The 20,671-nt window shown below is 41.8% G+C and overlaps 1 protein-coding gene across 1 annotated transcript; it reads left to right on the forward strand.

The window, feature by feature from the left end:
* Positions 1-16,328: 16,328 nt before the first annotated feature.
* Positions 16,329-18,765, forward strand: LOC147862797 (uncharacterized). The gene has a single exon (XM_087320730.1). The coding sequence runs from the start codon at positions 16,370-16,372 to the stop codon at positions 17,948-17,950; it is 1,581 nt and encodes a 526-aa protein (XP_087176856.1). The 5' UTR covers positions 16,329-16,369; the 3' UTR covers positions 17,951-18,765.
* Positions 18,766-20,671: the final 1,906 nt, after the last annotated feature.

Raw genomic sequence — 20,671 nt, forward strand, 5'->3', positions numbered from 1 at the left:
TACTTTCACCCACATAAAACGGGCTTTTGGGTCTTTCTTTAGTATTTCTATCCTACTATGTATCTCTCTCCGAAATAATATCGCAACCCCTCCAGACCCTCTAGTAGTGTGTCGACGTGAGGTTTGTCTAAAGACAGATTCCCAACGAAAACCATCAACTCGTGGTAATCCTCGATTTGGACTTTGATGTGTTTCTACCAAAAAAAGTATATCAGATACCCTCAAAATCTCCTCTAGACGGCCAGGGTGTGTCCAAAGTGCACCGTTACAATTCCATAAACTCATCCTAAGTCTATTATTTGTCACATGGGCCACACGCCGTCAATTGGCAGCGCGATCATTTATTATGACCCGTCCGTCTCGGTAGAAGGCACGATGCCCCTCTTTACGAGCTTGTATGACTCGCGGCATACAAGTTTTACGATGCTCAATTTGCATCTTGGTCAAGTCTTCATCGAGGTAGATGGGCTCCCCGCCCAATCCTCGAAGAATTGGTCTCTTTTTAAAAAAGGCGATTCTAGATTCCGAGTCCTTAAATTGAAGAACTAAAGCTCTTTTCCTAGTGGTGTCACGCCCTAGAGAGACTACACAAACGAGGAGAGAGAGAGAGAGGGAGGGAGACAACATATAAGGAGAGAGAGAGAGAGAGAGAGAGAGAGAGAGAGAGAGACTACACAGAGGGGAGAGAGAGAGAGAGAGAGAGGAACTACATAGAGGGGAGAGAGAGAGAGACTACATAGAGGGGAGAGAGAGAGAGGGAGGGAGAGTCGAGACCATAGACGTGAGAGAGAGAGGATTTACATAGAGGGGAGAGAGAGTCGAGACCACAAACGTGAGAGAGAGTGGGAGGGATCATCTGAGAGAGAGAGAGAGAGGGAGGTAGGGAGAGAGAGAGAGAGAGAGACGGAGGTTTCTAAACCGGTTTGGAAACCGGTTTACAAGACGTTTACCAAGCCGGTTCACAAACCGGTTTAGCCTAAACCGGTTTGTGAACCGGCTCGGCTCGGCTCGGCTCAGGTTTGAGATCCTGTAAACGGTTTAGGCTTAGCCGGTTTGGCTTGGATCAGGCCAAACCGGCTAAGCCTAAACCGAACCGTTGCCGATCCCTAGCGCTAAGCATCTACACCTATTTATTGCAGGCATCCACATGCTATGATGTATGAACACCATCTCCTAATTGGTGGGCATGCACAATGGTTCATGTTGAGTTCCAAACTCTTGATCCAACGTCAATCTAGGATGTGTGATCCTTGGTCAAATGCACCCTCTAACTGCATCAACTTATTACAATCTCCGCATTTGGTAGTGGACAAAACCTTAGTGAAAGACACATCCATAGTGTTGTCATCTTCATCGAGATTGATCAGTGCTACTAAGTGAATCCTTACTAATTGAGCCAAGCCTTGTGCTTCTAGACATATCTACTAGGTGTAAGGTTTTGCTTGTAAAAATCCATTTGTACAATAATGAATGCATTCTTTAAAGTAAGTGTATTAGGTCCCTTATGTGATTGTTTTGAAGTCAATTCCATCTCTTCATTGTGAGACCTAATGCAATATATTCGCAAAGTCCATCACACACCGTTGTTGATTGATTTGAAAACATATGTGCCATCCGTAATGCTTAATGGAGTTAGATTGCAAAAAATCCATTAGAACCCATTTATACTACAATGTTATTTCCTCAACAAATTTCCTAAAATCACATCACATCCAAGATGAACGTCGAGAAAAACTAATAGTCAATTTCAATGATATCATCAACAATACCATAACAATCGAGAGTACTCGAATATGCACCAAATAGACATTCATGTTATTCAAACATAGTCATTAAATGTTTGTTAAACATAGATAATTAGATGTAGTTTGATCAATAAATGAATTTTGAAAATGCCTCTCCATGGTAATCTCATTTGCTATCAATATTAGGATCCCCTCCTTCCTTGATATTGCAAAAATGGGCATGGAATCTGTCATGCATTTCCCATTATGGAATTTCTTGTAACTCTACAAGCATTATATATTATCATAATTTGTTCTCTTTTCGCCATTGTACCCAAGCATCCACTTCTTCTAGTATCAAGCATCATACATGACCACCCATTTGTCTTTGCCATTCTTTCCTCGTCTTTGCTATGGAAGCGGATTCAATCTCTTTGCGCAATATCCATACCAAACTTGCAACTTGCAAGTATGAACATGTGCTCACACACACACACACACTCTCTCTCTCTCTCTCTCTCTCTCTCTCTCTCTCTCTCTCTCTCTCTCTCTCTCGTAAATAAATGTGTGTTATTAAAACAAGATTATAATACAACCCTTGTTATCTTCCCTATTGCATAAATAGTGATAATGCAAGGGAAACCCTCTCAAGTGTTGCAAAAGTAGACGACATACCTCTATTGTAGAAGACAAGGCCGTCAATGCGGAAGATCAAGTAGCATTCGATTGGGGTTGAGTACCTGCGTATGACAGTTTCCAAGATCGTGCACAGAGATAGAGAGAGAGAGAGAGAGGAGGCACACAAGACTCTTTCTATTCAATAGAAACAATAATACAACCAACCTTACAAAAAGGTTACTAGGTCACTTTATATAGTGACCGACTTAGGGCAACTACCATTTATGCTAATTACACAAATGGCCCAAACTTGAGCTATACAAAGGGATAGTGTGAATACGTCCATTATACACTTGTATTCGACACTCCCCCGTAATGGGCGTATACATGGGTTATCTAAGATTACAGGTATAAACCTAGGTTCTCGGACATATCAGTTTTTGTTCAAGTCGGCAGGGTCCGAAGGCAGAAGACCGAACTGGTCGGGTCGGAAGAGTTGAAGCCGATCATTAAGGAACTGATATCGGTTGTCCGAAACCATCCTGCGCTGTGTCCGGCTCTAACCGGACTGGTTTGTCGTTACGCCCATCTGATGCCGAAGGGACCGAAAGCGATCTGCCGAAAGACACTTGGTCATTCCATCTGCAACATTGTCGGTTGTGGATATTTTCTCTAGACCGATTTTCCCTGAAATGACGCAGTCCCGAACGAAGTGATATCGAACGTCGATATGTTTGGAGGCGTTGTGGTGAACCGGATTTTTCGACAAGGCAACAGCACCTTGACTGTCGCTATAGACAACTAGGGCCGAGTCATGGTCGACTTGTCGAAACGTGTGCGCCAGCCGGCCGAGCCACAAAGCTTCTTTTGCAGCGTCGGACGCAGCTACATATTCTGCTTCGGTCGTTCAGGTCGCTGTGCACTCCTGAAGTTTCGACTTCCACGAAATTGCTCCATTGCCGAATTTGAAGCAGTATCCAGTTGTTGATTTCCGACTGTCTATACAGCCGGCGAAGTCCGAGTCGGTGTAACCGACTACGCCTGAGGTTGAGTTCGGACCGAAAAGAATGCCGTGGTCTTTTGTGCCAGCCAGATATTTGAACACATGCTTGACTGCGTTCCAATGCGATCGGCCAGGATTGTGCATAAATCTGCTAACGACTCCTACGGCATGAGAAATATCAGGCCGTGTCGCGACCATCAGGTACATGAGGGAGCCGACTGCCGGTGCATACGGTACCGACTTCATATCTTCCCCCTCCGGACCGGATGTCGGGCAGTCCCGCTGAGAGAGCCGAAGATTCATGGGGAGCGGGGTTGAAGCAGATTTGGCTGATTGCATGTTGAAGCGTTCCAAGACACGTCCGATATAGTCGGTCTGAGACAAAAAAAGATGTCGTTTATCGCGATGCCGACTAATCTTCATGCCAAGTATGTGTCGTGCCGGACCGAGGTCCTTCATGGCAAACTTCAACCGCAATTGCCGAATGAGATCGGCAAGTTCGCCCGCGTGGCGTCCAGAAATTAGCATGTCGTCCACGTAAATGATGAGGAAGATGGGTGATCCATCTTGAGCTGTGTTGGTAAAAAGACAATGGTCCTCATCGCTTTTTGAGAAGCCGATCGATTGGATGAAGTCGTCGAACTTCTTGTACCATTGTCGCGGTGCCTGTTTGAGGCCGTATAGACTCTTCCTGAGTCGGCAGACTAGATGTTCTTGGCCAGTTGCCACGAAGCCTTTTGGCTGCTCCATATAAATTTCCTCTTCAAGATCACCATGGAGGAAGGCTGTTTTGACATCTAGCTAAATCAGCTCCAAGTTGTCGGCTGCCACTACGCCGAGTAGAAAACGAAGGGTTGTCATTTTCACCACTGGTGAAAAAATCTCGTCGAAGTCAACGCCATATTCTTGTCGGAAGCCCTTCGCAACTAATCTGGCCTTGTACTTTGGGGTGGTCGAATCAGACGTCTCTTTTAGTCGATAGACCCACTTGCAAGGAAGAGCACGTCGATTCTTAGGTAATTCGACCAGATCCCAAGTCTTGTTTGCCCGAATGGAGTGCATTTCCGACTCCATCGCCAGATGCCAGGTGGCTGAATCGACAGATGTCGATGCTTCTTCGTAAGACGTCGGTTCGCCGGCGTCGGTGAAGAAAATTCCAGGAGAATACCTCTCCGGAGGTTGCGACAGTCTTTCGGATCGTCGAGGTATGATTGGACTGGTCGTATCGGGTATCGAGGTCGGATGGTCCGAAAGCGAATTATTCTGTTGTGCCGAGTCAGAGTTGTCCGAGTCGGTAGTGTAAGGTTCAGCTACCCGTGAAGCTGACCGTGTGTTGAGAGCGGGGCTTTCTTGAAGGGTCGGCACATCGGAAAATGTTACCCTTCGGACTTCGATCGGTGTTTCGACTGATGGATTCATAGCCGACTCGTTGAACACAACGTCCGAACTTCGAACGATTTGTCTGCGTTCGGGGTCCCAGAGTCGGTATCCCATTTCGCCGTCTGATCCATATCCAAGGAAAATGCATTTCCTGGACCGAGGTGCAAGTTTTCGGCGATCATCTTTCGGAATAAGGGCGTACGCCTCGCATCCGAAGATCCTCAGCTTGTCGTAATTCGGCTTACTGCCGATCCATAGTTCCTGAGGAATTTGAAGTCCTAGAGGTCTGCTTGGCGACATATTGATTATGTGTACTGCCGTGAGTAGAGCCTCTGCCCAGAAGCCATCCGACAGTCCGGAGTGTTGGAGCATGGAAACTATCCGTTCTTGGATTGTTCGATTCATGCGTTCTGCAGTCCCGTTTTGCTCCGGACTGTGTGGTGCCGTAAATTCACGTCGGATGCCGCGTTGTCGACAGAATTTGACGAATTCTTCTGATTTGAACTCTCCCCCATTGTCGGTCCGAAAGCATTTCAGTTTTCGGTCAGTTTGATTTTCTACCATAGCGAGCCAATCGGAGAAGATCGAGAAGACACGATCTTTGGTGCGAATTGGATAAGCCCACACCTTTCGAGTCGAATCGTCAATAAAACTGACGAAGTAAGAGGCACCACCGAGAGACTGATGCGGCATTGGGCCACAGACGTCCGAGTGGACTAAATCGAGAGGTCTCGTTTCTCTTGGTGCTGATGTCGGGTGTGATGCGGCTGCTTGTTTGCCATACTGGCAATGTTCGCAGAATTGATGGTCCGAGAAGGAGAGTTTAGGGATGTATCCGGCTCTAGATAGGTGCGTAATGCCGGCCTTGCTGAGGTGTCCTAATCTTCTGTGCCATAGTGATGACACAGGAATATCCACCAAAAACAGGTTACCCTCTCTGAGCGTAACATGTAACGGATACAGTGAGTGTATCTTGGGTCCTCTAGCAAGCAGGAGGTTCCCCCTGTGGAGTGTCCACCCTCCCGAAGAAAAACCGGCACGAATGCCGTCTTCATCTAGTTGTCCGACTGAGATCAATGGCCTTGAGAGCTCGGGTACATGTCGGACATTGTGAAGTACAAGTGTAGAGCCACCTGCAAGGTTGAGCTCTACTGTGCCGATTCCAATGCTGTCACAGTGTTGCGAGTTGCCGACTCGAACTGAGTCGGAGTGACGGATCGTATATTGCCGAAATTGGGATCGATGAGGAGTCACGTGAAATGACGCGCCCGAATCTAAGAGCCATGTGCTCGATTCTTCAATCGTGAGCAGAACTTCTGATCCGACTGGATTTTCGATTGATAGTATATTCGGGTCGTTTGGTAGCACATCAGCTGAGAAGCTGACGTAATTGATCTCCTCATGCCGGCCACTCTTCTTGTCTGATTTCTGACACTTGTCGTTCTTGTTCTTGAGTGCGCGACAGTCGGCTTTGATGTGTCCGGGTTTCTTGCAATAGTTGCAGATTCGATTATCCCGTGACTGGCTCCGTCTTCGCTGATTGTTCGGCTGCCGTGAGGAATCTCTTCCTCGTATGTTCGATCGGTCTGTCGAACCTTGTACTACATAAGCGTCGTCTGTTGAGTCTTTGGCGAAAGACTTTCTCCGAGCTGCTTCGGTCAGAATTGCGCTCGTGACTTCGGAGTATTTAACAGCCGTGGTTGACGCGTTGCACACGGTTGTGACGAAAGTTTCCCATGATGAGGGAAGGCTGCTCATGAGTATCATTGCTCTGAGTTCATCCTCGATTGCCGTCCCCTGAGATGAGATTTGGGAGCTTATGCTTTCGTACTCATTGAGATGTGCTTGAACCGAATCTGATTCTTTCATCCTCAAGTTGTAGAGGCGCCGGATCAGGAACATCTTCGTTGCAGCGACCTTCTTTTCGTAGGTGTCCGACAGTGTTTTCCACAGTTCGAATGCTGTCGTACACGATTGCACCGTAAAGTATACCGATTCCGATAGGTGCATCCGAATCGTGGCGCGGACGATTCTGTCCAGCTTCTGCCACTCAATTGGTTTGTATTCTTCTGGAGGTGCTTCACTTTCGATGGGATCGATTTGCCCCTTGACTATGAGATAGTCTTGCATTTGCTCCTTCCAGAAGTTGAAGTTCGATCCATCGAACTTTCGTAGACTCATTTCTGACGAGCCGGATGTTGATGTCATGACTCTGCCCTAAGTCGGCTACGAACTTTGGTGAAGTGCAGCGGTTTGGCCCACTCAGTGTCGTTCTAGCCGAAGTTGGACACAAGTGATGTTGATTACGGAGAATCGGGGATTTGGTTCGGATTGACTACCGACAACTGTCTTAGTCGAGTTGAACCTAGATTTGGCGATCCGACAGTACTTCAAGCCGATTCGGTTTCGGTTGACTGCAACGGTGAGAGCAATGGAACCGACTGGTCCTTCCGATTATTGTCCAATCGAATGAAACGCGAACTGGGGTTGTCCTTGAAGTCGTCGTTGTGCAGGAAGCCCACCTCAAGCAGTTACGATCAAGGAAGTAGAGTACAGCTGACTGGCTTACTCCGAGTGATGATCTAACGCAGCGAGATTCAAGCTTGTGTTTGCCTACTTTCTTCTCTGTTTCTTCGAATGACGCAAGAAACCGAATGCTTTGCAGACTAGGATGAAGCAAAAGGCCGAATATTGTGCAGGCTGTGATGACGGCCGACAGCGGGTTGAGGGACCAGGCTCTGATACCATATGTAGAAGACAAGGCCGTCAATGCGGAAGATCAAGTAGCATTCGATTGGGGTTGAGTACCTGCGTATGACAGTTTCCAAGATCGTGCACAGAGATAGAGAGAGAGAGAGAGAGGAGGCACACAAGACTCTTCCTATTCAATAGAAACAATAATACAACCAACCTTACAAAAAGGTTACTAGGTCACTTTATATAGTGACCGACTTAGGGCAACTACCATTTATGCTAATTACACAAATGGTCCAAACTTGAGCTATACAAAGGGATAGTGTGAATACGTCCATTATACACTTGTATTCGACATCTATCTCCTCTTGGGACTGTCCCCATACAACATAGTTGCAAAAATTGCCAAATCAACTTCCCTTCATCCTACAGAGTTGTTGTGTTACCCCACCCCATGAAGTCCATCAAACTAGAACCCATTTGTCATGGTCCAATTAAACCACATCCCCCAATTCCTAAGGTAGTCAAACACGACCTTACATGATGGTTCGGGCATGTCTTTATCGTCATCAATAAAAACCCACTTAAAAGGTGACAAAATATTTCTTGTTATCGATGCCCAAATTTGTGATATAACCACCTAAATGGCTTTAGCAACCAGATATCGAATGAACCTCTGTCTGGCATCTTCATCAGCCGGACACACACACTATCTCTCTGTCTCTCTCTCTCATCTTTTAACAAGAATACTCGAAGTTTCACAAATTTGTGATATAACCACCCAAATGCCTTTAGCAACCAGATATCTAATGAACCTATGTCTGGAATCTTCATCAGCCGGAAACACACACTATTTCTCTGTCTCTCTCTCTCTCATCTTTTAACAAGAATACTCAAAGTTTCACAAGGAGAAGTGGCGATAGAAAATATAGATTGTTAGATATTGTGCCAATCATGTGACCTCAATCCATAGATGTGGAGTAGCTTTCCAAAGAGTAAGAAATTGATGGCGTTGAGTCGCTTTAGCTTCAAAATCTCACTAGGACCAATCTTGTTGTCCTTTTTAGGTATGGATCATTTCCAACCAAATATTACGTATCATTTCAACTGGTGAGGCTCTAACTTGATGGAGAATGAAAGGGCAAGGAGCCTTCCAAATGTAATATATAATGACACAAGTAGTGCATACGCCCAACTTATGAAATCCTGTGCCAATAGGCAACTTGAAGGCTCGATGCACAAGTAATCACTGCACATGAAGTATGTGTCGTGGTTGTTTTCTTTCTGATAACGTTAATCCAAAACTTAGCAAGAAACTTTGGAGTAATACCTTGTTGACTCCAATATTGAAATGCAATTGGTAAAACATCCCGTCCACAAGACAAAATACATCTTCCCAATCGCAAAGAATATTGGGAAAAATTAAAGTTATGACCAATAGATGGGTTTGCTCACAAATAGTTAGTTGGGTTCCATGCTAATCTGAACAAAGGTGTTTACTTAACACCCACAACTTCCAATGTGACTTTATGATTAGTGTACCATTTGCGATCAACATATCCTATTACCCTTATTTTGTGTTCCATAACATAAGGATAACCGATTACCATTTCCTGCGATGGAGACAATTGACTTGCATTATCCACATCAAAACAACGAAAGGTCTTATCCTTCAAATGTCCTTTTATAGTCAAGAGTACTTCCAAGCTTGAAGAATCACCTACCCATGTGAGGTGAGAGCTAGTGGATGGTATAGTGGCTCTGTCCATAACTTCTTGAATTTGTTAAAACATTATTTGTCCTCCATGAATCTTGGCTAGTAGATGCTTTTGTTCCTCCCAAAATCGTGATAAAAAAATCCACTAGGTCTTCCATGAGTTTGCAAGACCTACCATTTTGCCCCCACGCAAACCAATGTCTACAACTAAGCACTAAACCATCTGATGTGGTAAAATGTGGGTTCCATAATAGCGCAATGTGGAGCAATCCAAGTAAGACTTGTTTCCATGCAAAAAAATAAAATCCAATAGATCTATCCTCCCATACATGAGATGATGATATTCTGAAATTTTCCCTAAATATCTAACTTCCATCCTTTGACAAGGGAGCACCTAACTGGAGGAAATAATTCAGAACAACGATTAAGTAGCAATACTCTCCATGCTTTCTAACGGAGTAAATTCTCTAATAATCAATTTTACTAAGTATAGTTATTAGTTGTAGTACGTTATCTTTTTAAATCCCTTACACGCATCATAAACTATAGTATATATGTATGTTAGGCAACTACTAAGCATAAAATTATAAATTCTCCTCCCCTTACAAAAGGGCTCATAATGTATATAAATGTGTATAGGAGGTTATATCGAAGTAATCCTCCCATCCCAAAAATTATATAATTGGGCATAAATAAGCAATAACGATAATTGGTATTATTTTTATACCAATTTAACAATTTCAAATTAGATAAAACTAATTGAAATTAGAAGTATGAATATATATGTTTGGATAATAAAGCATTTGTGATATGATTATGGCTATACTAAATGAGATGTTCATGTGAGTTGTAGACCACGGTGGCATTTGCATGAAAGACAAAAAGCATAGTTGTGCCCATTTACCATTAAATAGTGTGTTATATGAATGTACTTTTTTCCTTGTTATAGTAGTATCCATAGTTTCTTTAGAATGTTTCGGATAGGACTCTAACATAAGAACAATCATTGAGGACAAGTCACAATAGCACCTATGGCTATATCAAGGAATGTATATCTGTCCTTGGTATAATAGTCATCCATAGTTTCTTTAGAAGGTTTTGGATAGGACTCTAAGATACGAATACTCATTAAGAACAATAAAACTCATGGCAATGTGTATAGTTTTAGATGTGGATGGAATCTACCGAAGAAAATAAGTTGTATTCTTTGTTCTCATAATGATTATTGTAGTTATTGCCAAATATAAAATTGTTGGAAAATATTAAGACTAGGGAAGCCCCAACTCAAAGCTTGCCAAAACTAGATAAGAAATTATAGTTATTGTTTTGTCCTCATGCCATATTCCAACACAAACCGACATAATGTTAGGCTCATTTATGTTGAGTCTCTTCCTCATGTATTTGTCTCTTCGGATGTCCAGTTCTCTCAACTCTTAGTTATATTGTTAATGTTTATAATAAACTCTCTCTTTTTCAAATAGTTTATTATGTGACATGGCTTACGAATATTAGCATTGCAATCTAGAAATATTTTTTTCTACAATGATGGAGCTCTGATTTGAAGGACCAATTTTGAAGGAAGAACCAATTTTGCATGTCCATGAAGATACGAAGGATGCATTGTTCCGCACATCGATAGAACAATAACATCTCAAAATTCTACAACTTGGGAATCTTCAACATTATGAGTTTTTGTATGTTTGTGTGGAAAGTTAAAAGCTAGCATCCCCAAATTCTAATAAAAGTCAAAGAAAGAGGAAATATCATATCATAGATTATTTGACTAAATAAGGATTTTTGCACCACATTGTATAAGTTGTAATCATGGTCTCAATACAGACAAATCTTATAGCTTTTGAATTACCATAAGAGTCTCGGTGTGAGGCCTTTCATATCATTGAGCCATTTACATTATTCCTCCATCTAGAAGAAGCTTCTTTGCATTGATAAGCATTACAAGATGTGTGTGTGTGTGGCATGGATGTAGTATTGCAACTATTATTTACACAAGTCACTTCCTACAAACCACTAAAAGATGGTTTGGTGTTTAAAGTGCACTTAAAAAGCACTGCATTTTTCACACGGGATGTTAGTGAACTTTGACAATTCTAGGAGGAGGACGAACCCGGGGTCAACCTCAATAAGATGTTGCAAGAAAGTCGGGCGCAATAAACAAGTCGATATTTATACTTTAGCGACTTGTTCTTTTCATGGCTAAGTGCAAACGAGGCTACGCAAGAAAACACTACATGATGTTCTTGTCTTTCTAGGGGAAGGAGTGGAGAAGGGAGTAGGTTTGTACATTTCATTGTGGAAAAAGTTCCCTTCAATGTGGAAAATGTACGAATCTAAGACATGGACTTATTATCTTTTGGGATGGTACATGTGTTGAAAAGTGATGCTCAAGGAGTAATGTTGGCCTTAAGATGTGTGTGTGTGTGTGTGTGTGTGTGTGCGTGTGTGTGCGTATTTATGTGTAAATTTCTTGTGGAAACCCCAATGGCAAAACGAGTAATTCTCTAGAGTTATTGATGATATAGCAATTGAACTTGGTCCTATCATTACATGTGTTAAAAAGTGGTGCTCATGAGTTCATATTGGCCTTAAGGGTTGTGTGACATGTGTGTGTGTGTGTGTGTGTGTGTGTGTGTGTGTGTGTGTGTATTGGTGGGTGCATTTATGTGTAATTCATGTACAAATCTCAATGGCATGGCGAGTAAATCTCTGGAGGGATTGATGGTATAGCTATTCATGTGTCAAAAGGAGATGCTCATGAGTTCATGGTGGCCTTAAGATGTGTGTGCATGTGTGCGCACGCACCAGTGCATCTGTGCGTGTAATTCCTATGGAAATCCCAATGGCATGTCAAGTAATTCTCTAGAGGTATTGACAATAAAGCTTTTCAACTTGTTCATATCATTAGAGGGAAAAAACTAAGGCACGAAAGAGAAAGGAGGCCCAAAGGAAACGATGATAAGAAAAGGTCACTTTAGAATGAAGGAGACTAGGGGTAATGATTAAAGAAATAATCGGCGAAATATTCTTTGCCTTTTGGATCAATATTTGTTAGAAATGAAGCGGGGATCAATTATATGTAAGGGAGTGGGGGGGCCACAAAGCAAAGACTACCGCAATATGAAGGCAAAGGTGTGAGAAGTATTACAAAAAGAATCATGAATTGGTTAAGGATTCAAAGGCTAAGATATCTTCCAAAAGGATATTATCGTCTCCAATGAACACGAAAAAACATATAGTAAGGGATTCAACACCCATCCCCCTTTCAAGCTTCGTTTCTCTTCATAGTGTTTGTGTGAGTTGAGGTTATGTCACATGTGATCGACAAACATTACTAATCGCAACTCTCTAAATAATTGAATTTAGTTTTCAAGTAGCAATTCTTTGATGTGACCAATGCCATTCACCACCCATCTCTATCTCATGATCACTCAACAATCTTCCATAGATTACAACTCTTACAAACCAACATCCTTGTATCTTTCTAAAACTTGGGCATCTCTCTCTCTCTCTCTCTCTCTCTCTCTCTCTCTCTCTCTCTTTCGGACATCGTGGTTGATTTGCATTCTATTTCATACATTCTCCACCTCATTTAGTGGATATGACATCAGTCGTTGATCCCTTACCGTCAGAGGAAGCCTATCCATTATTCAAAATTTGGGGGCATTATCTATATGATGTCGGCTGAACCTGTCTCCTAGTCATGACATTCACGAATCTAGATTTTAGGTAGAGATTATTTTTGAAGTAAAAGGTAAGTCTTCATTTTGGAAAACTTTATTAGAGACGTCTTGAAAAGTATGTGTGTATATGTGGGTACATATATAGTAATATGCGTAATAGGATAAGTATTACTAGGATGGGACCAAAACATGTTGTTAGATATGGGCATGCACTCTCTCACGCACACACATGCCGCATACAATTGGACTTATGAATGATTTGTATAACACGCTTGTTGGTTAAGCCATGTGAAACCACAACCTGCAAAGCTTGAAAGACTACAAGTATTAGAGTTTTAAGAATTTCGACATAACTAGCTAGGGAATCCTTAAGCAATAGTTAGTTCATTGGCACATTTGTAATTTGTCGGTTTTTTCGTATTGTGCTTTTAGCGTGTAATGTCTTGTTTGTCTTTAACCATTCTATATAGATTATGTAATACTTGCAAAGCAACACTCAAAAGTGAGACTTGAGGCAATCATGCATGGAGATTCAACATGAATCCAATTATGATTTACCCTAATTTTATTAGGGAGTTAATGAAGGTACACCAATTGTATTCCTCAAACTGTAGGAAGATGCAGTTTGCATCCAACACCACCATTTCCTATTAAATTGTGTTCAAGAGTTTGTTATGGGATAGAATGGTGGACATAATTGGGAGGTGAGTCCCACCTGTATTAAGGTTGGTGCAAAGTAAGTGAGACACAACCTTCCAAAAGTGGCTACACAAATAAATAATAATAATAATTGAGATGGATTGAGAGTGGGGAGTGTAATGTTGAAGGCATCATTATCAAATGACCTCAAGTCCAAGAGGCTCTCTACAACCATCTACTACTACTACTAACCTGACTGTGTGTTGTGATTGGGAACTCATAACACTAGAAGAAATAAAGTGGTGTATGCTGGGAGTAGTTGAGTAGGGAGGCCATTGAGAGAGAGAGAGAGAGAGAGAGAGATGGCTTCCGAAACAAGGCTCTGCTCGTAGAGTCCGAGTCATCGAAATGCTCGCAATTATGATTCAACGATGAGATATCGAATATTGGTGTGGTGGTTGTTGGTGTTGTGGTAGTTATTAAAATCTAGATAAAACGGACATAGAACCTTTCTTTAGGGACCCATTCTCAGCAATAAATCCATCCCGGAAAAACACATACACCAAAAAACTCGTCAACTTGTGTGTGTCATGTCACGTCCATGTCCATGTCCACGTCCATGTCCATGTCATAGGAAATGAGAGAAGTTATGTAATGTATGTACATATATGTATGTAAAGATGGTAGGAGGCAGGACTCAGGAGAGAGGAATGATGATGGTGCTCATGATGATGATGATGATGATGGGCATCGCGTGCACGTGACGTACCATACCAAAGATATATCTATCAAATATATAGGTATGCTGTGTCTAATGTATGTTATATGTACATATTGTATGTATGTGTGTATGTATAGCATATATATATATGTATATATGCGTGGTACGTATGCTATATGGTATGGTATACATATTATGTCTGCATATGCAATATGTATGTATGTCGACTATGTCACATGTATGTACATATTACTTCCTATCTATCTATATGTTGTCACTTGTCTGTATTGCATATGTATGTATGTATGTATGCATACATACATATACATATTGATACACACATGTGTATATATATGTAATGTTTGTTTGTTGTCAATGTTTTCTTTTAGTTAGTACTCATTATTAAAGTTTTGTATTATGTACCTACCTCATCTCTGCTCTGATCTCTGTGTTCCCTGCGCCTTCTCTGTATTATCATCCATCATCTGTCGCTACATATAAATAATCAGCGACAGTTTGCTGCTACTGCTGCTCCTGCTCCTGCTCCTGCTTTTATTCAACCAATATCATTGAATTTAGCTTCCTTTTTTCCTTTTTTTGCCGGTAACTATTTCTCTAACACCAACAGTAGTATGATTTCATATAATGCCTCTCGAATTTCGGTTTTGGCGTTTGGATGGTGTCTGATGTCTGATGTCTGATGTCTGATTTCATATATATGTCTGATGTCTGATATTAATATAGCATGAGTTCCATACATATGTAATGAATGCTCTCTCTTTAAGCATCCAATCCATCCATGGTGGTGTGGCGGTTTCTAACTAACACTTTGCGATTAATATTCATACAAATACCCTACCACTAATAGCAGTTTATAGAATAATTAAGCCCTGCGACGAGATTAATAAAGTCCTGCTAATTAAAAACATGCCACGGTTGATGTCGTTATTGTTATCGAATGATGAAGAACTGATGGAATTAATTAGAGAAAACTGAAAGATTTTTAATAGCAACTCTCCAGCCATGGAATTAATTAGAGAAAACTTGATATGGCTGTCTAGGCTCTATAGAAGGCGATTGAGAATATTAATGCTTATTACTGAAAAGGTTTTCTGAGCGAGTGTACACTAGACCGTACTCCCACTACATTGACAGTTTTAATTCACATCTATACATTATTGGTAGTCTAAACCCTAAAGATCCTTGGCTTGCTTGGCATTGCTGCTGGAGCAGTGATGTGTTCCTTAGATAACGAGCAGTTGGAAGCAGGAGATTAATTCTGCACATACTTCAGAGGATCTTACAGTGGCAAAGAAATTAATAGCACCTCTAAGGTGTACTTGAGGACAGATAATTAGAGACTAAAGCACCTTCCTTAACAGTGCCGGATCTCCTTGATAATTAAAATACAGTGAGATCTTATTAAGGCAACTAGGTTAAACCCTCCCTAATTAGGTGCCTGCATATATGTATGTGTTTCCCCTTCCCCTCCTCCTCTCTAACTTCTTCCCGCAGCCTGATTAAGGCCGAGTGCAGGTTGCACTTCTGATCTACTCCGGACGGATACATTCCATTCCAGATCACGATTTGATTAAACACGGTCTCTACATTAATACAAGTCCATGCAGCTTGGGCTAATTAGGTCATAATCATGATGACCTAATGCTGCCTTCTGCTTAATCCCTCTAATATGTTTCGTAACTAGTTCATCTTTCTTGGTAATAGGCTCTGTCCACTTATATCAGGCTTTGATCTATATGCTTAAACATACCATAGAGCCATGGCCTCATTCTTGGTCTCGTCTCTATCTTGACATGATTCTCCAATATCCATTGAAACAATCCAATCCAATCCAGTGCTGCAATGAGTTTAAAAAAAAAAAGGTTTAATAGATCTTTGTAGCAAGTTCATTTTCATCAAGAATCTGACACAGCTCCATTTTGCATGTGGTATCTTTCTTTTCTTTTCTTTTTGTAGAGAGACTTATAATCGAAACCCTAAACCCTAATGTCTTTGTTTTGATTTTGGTTCACCTTCCTATATATATATATATATTGTAGACGCTTTTTTTTTTGGGGGGGGGGGGGGGGGGGGGGGTGGGGTGAGTGAGATCTACAAGCGGGGATCTGAGAATCAACTCTGAATGTCTGTGGGGGAGGAGGAGAGATCGTGTCCATGTCCGTGTCCATGTCCGAGGAGGCGGGAGGGGATTCAGCAGACAATTATTATATGCGAGGCAAGAGGAGGAGGAGGAGGAGGAGGAGGAGGAGGAGATCGGATCGTATACTACTAAACCCGACAACCCTAATTCTTGATCTAGGGCCTTCAGCGACGACAATTACTACTACTACTACTACTACTACTACTACTACTACTACCGACACAGACATGGCAGGTGCAGAGATGTGGGAGACGGACAAAAATTATGGGTTGGTGTACAAGATGGAGGCCTTGCATTCGATGCTGAAGGGGGAATACACGGAGGAGAGCACGGGGGCACGGACGATCCGACAGGGCGGCGGTGGGAAGGACCGGCACAGCAAAGTGTTGACGGCCCGGGGCCCCCGGGACCGGCGTGTCCGGCTTTCGGTCGCCACGGCCATCCGCTTCTATGATCTTCAGGACCGGCTTGGCCTAGACCAGCCCAGCAAGGCCGTCGACTGGCTCCTCCGCCAAGCCAAACCCGCCATCGATTCCCTCCCCGCTCTCCGCATCTCCCACCTCTCCGCCTCCACCGCCTCTATCTCCCGAAGCTCCACCATCACTACCACCGATTTAGCCTCCCCCCATGCCCCCATCGATTCTCCTTCCCTCCTCCTTCCCCCGCCTCTCCCCCACCCTGCAGATCTTTCGATTACCTATCACAAGAAAAGATTCAAACCCTGTTCTCATCTTCATGATGATGGTGATGGTGATGATGATGATGATGATGATGATGATGGTGCTCATGCTTCCTCCCAACCTCGCTCTTCCATCTTGATTGATGCTTGGCTCTCTGCACACGCCCGCACATTGAAAGCCGAGCTGCTCGACCGCCCGGATTTGCCCAATCCAGATCCCGCTAATTGTAGCACTGGCTGCAGAGATTATGGCTATCGAAACCTGGCATCGGATTATCCCAACGGCGCCGTCCATTCATCCAGCAGTAGCTGTCATAATTCCGCCATTCCATCATCCAATCACATCATGATGAGGAACCCTAATTGGCCATGCAAATCCTCTTCTTCTTCTTCTTCCAGTACCTGGGCTATCCCCTCATCGGCTAACTACCCCACTAACCACACCTTTAATCCTCATGGGCCCCTCGCTAATTACCCACCAACTTGCGCACAGAAATCCCTAACCATGACCGTGGCTACTGAATCAGACGGCGGCCCGAATTATCACGAACCTGGCAACCATGATCGACCTCATTATAATCACCAACCCACATCGATCCCTAGTAACGCCATGTTCAGCAGCACAAGCTATCAAAAGGTTTCCCAATTTGGAAGGATTGGAGACATCCCTGAGCATGGAAATGTTGCCCAATCCGGAAGAAGCAGCCATAATAATCATGAAGATGAAGAAAAGGTTTCCCAGTTTGGGACATGTGGTCAAACTACCGCAACTTACAACGTGCCGTCCCACACACGTCTAGAAGAAGCCTCCCCTCCAAATGTAGAGGCCCCGCCAAATCTAGTTGGAGTTAATAATAATAAGGTAACCAGCAATTCATTATACTATGCTTACATTCACCAACACTTTTTGTTGTAAATTATGATGAGGACCACCAAGTGCAGGTCTAAACCTTGTAACTCAAGAAACTAACACATGCATCTAAAACCATATATGTACATGTATATGGCTATGTATATGTATAAGTGTAGCCCCACGATTGTAAGGAGGGGGGGGGGGGGGGGCTCCCTCGGCTTTTCTTTGTTCGTCCGCGAGCATCTAGGTTCTCTTCTTTAAAAATCTAGCAAACGGCTAAGAGTTTATGTAGCGTGCCGCTTTCATGTGTTTTAATGTGCATTGGACCGTGTATCGTCACCACCCTTTACAACTACTCTATTCATGTTTATACAACTCTATATATATCACATAGCCCCATGCCCAATGACACACAATGTGTCGGCCCTTGCATTCATCCCCACATCTAGCATTACCAATGTTGTCGCCACAATATCGTAAAATTATTCCCTATTATTTATTTATTTATTCAGTTTTTTTTTTCTCGAGATATATCACACAATTATATTAGTTATTTGTAAAACCCACCCATTGCAACAGATATTTTTGCCTCCCCCCATATGTCTCTTTAATTGAGGGACATTCCCCAACCCATCAAAAGAGCCTTGTATCTACATGATGGAAATAATTTCCCTACACACCCATGCTTGCCGCACAAGTATGTATGCATTTCGGCTTTTTGACATGTACAGTTTATGGAGTATGTTTCCCCCCTATCTCTCATACTCAAGGAAACTCAAAATTTTGCTTCCATACTACTCTACCAATAAATTCAATGATTCAACCCTCTATCGAGGGTTTTAGAACTTAATTTGAAATTCCATTTTTTTTCTTTAAAATTGTGATATTTAAGTTTGTTTCCAAGGCCGAGCATGTCATCACTATTGTTTTCACACAATCAATGGATACTCATCGGTTCACACAATTGTAGCTCATGAAGCGCTTTTAACAAAAAAAAAATGTTGATATTTTATGACTATTAGATTGGTGTCATCATACCCACCATGGTTTTGCATTATCCATGATCAAACTATCGTTAGATCTTTTATTGTGATGTTTTGCTCACAAAGAACACACATGTTAGTATTTCTTTACATTGTGATGTACATAGATCAATCGGATTATGAATGTTTATTGTTAATTCCTCTTTCAAGTTCATTCGCCATCTTTGTATTATCAACACGCAAATAAAATAAACTCCATCCCTTTGTGATATCAATGCATATATGTACCTTGTTGAGCATATTTAGAGCTTCAGAACACGTATCAATCAAGTACCAATATGTGTATCAATCCTAGAAAGGCTAGTGATCATGAATAGGATGCGCTCATCACTCAAGTATGAATATATGTATAATTCCTAGACAGGCTTGAGATCCTATTGGGCATGCATAGGGTCATGCATGGCTCATATATAAGTTAATTTATGACACGTTTCAAGTTGACAGAAGTTGTTTAAACAAAGGGAATGCCTTCAAGTGTCAGTAATAAAAATCAACATTTAATGGATGTTGAGGAAGAATTTATGAGTTCTTAGCATGGGAAAGAAAATTCATAATAGTTCACATGTTTGTTACATATAGGTGTTAAAAGTTTAGTTTAATGAGGTCAATATTAATCTATCTAGGGGGTTTAGGGTTCAAGATTCCATATTATGTTTGCTTAGTTGGTCTTGTTCTTGATATTGTATTACATTACTAATCGCAAATATATTAGTATTGCTTCACATTGTCTATCATTTCTTTGACCTAATATTTGACAGAAAGGTTGCAATCTAGATCATCAATGCAATGATGTTGATTCTTCTTATCGCTCCTTACTTATGTGCATGGTATACATTCACTTACAACCATCTTACAAACATTGATCCAACTTTGTTTTACATCATCGTAGCATATTCCTTAATATGTGTCAATTCATTCTCCATATGTTTGATTCTCGCAATTGTTGCATGTTGGCCTTCATTATAAGTTTCAATGAAACTATCAAATTGCTTTCATGCAATTATAAGACATTTTATGGTTTCTTCTTGTGGAAGCCTTATAGCTTGTATTATTGTTGATGTGATCAGCAAATTATGAATGATAACTCTACCATTATACTTCTTGTTAGGAAAAGAGAAAGTTATTTGGAATCAAATGAATCTTGGCCTCAATTAATACTCTACATATCAATATCTCCCAATTCTCCCTCATATGTCTTCACAATTTCACATCCATCTACTTGTCAAGAAGTTTCATGCCCTCTTCTTATGAACCCAACCATCATGTGCTCATTTTCTGTTACAAATAAACATGGAATAATATGTACTAGAAAGCTAGATATAAACCAACCAACATCCTAAGGCAACCTACCTTTGTACATGGATCGACATGTTGGAGACTTGGAAGTGTTGTCTTTGTATTTACATATCTCCGTGTAGATCATTCTAGGAACCGCTATGCACGATACATGATGCTCTAAGTACTAAGTAGGTAGGTCAAATATACATATTGAGAGTCCCGAGGCTTCCCGACTATTGTATTGTATTGTAATGTGTTGAACTGGTTGTATCATTTCCTTGACATTGTTGAAATGGTCGAGGACAAACCAGCTTACGTAACTAATGCTTTGATCAAGATGAGAGAGGAACCGATCTAGAGGTAACAACACGAGATTCAAACTCTTGCACCTTAAGTGGTTTACATACTCTTAGGACTAGAGGTAACAATGCGAAGTTGTGTTGAAAGAAAGATCGATCTACAG

This window comes from Azolla caroliniana, unplaced genomic scaffold, assembly GCF_043228905.1.
Source record: "Azolla caroliniana isolate FFs.n. ecotype wild unplaced genomic scaffold, voAzoCaro1.0.p SCAF_6, whole genome shotgun sequence".
NCBI classification, from domain to species: Eukaryota; Viridiplantae; Streptophyta; class Polypodiopsida; order Salviniales; family Salviniaceae; genus Azolla; species Azolla caroliniana.

Excerpts from the sequence above, each read along its gene's own strand:
- LOC147862797 (XM_087320730.1), top strand. The coding sequence starts at position 16,370 with ATGTCCGTGTCCATGTCCGAGGAGGCGGGAGGGGATTCAGCAGACAAT.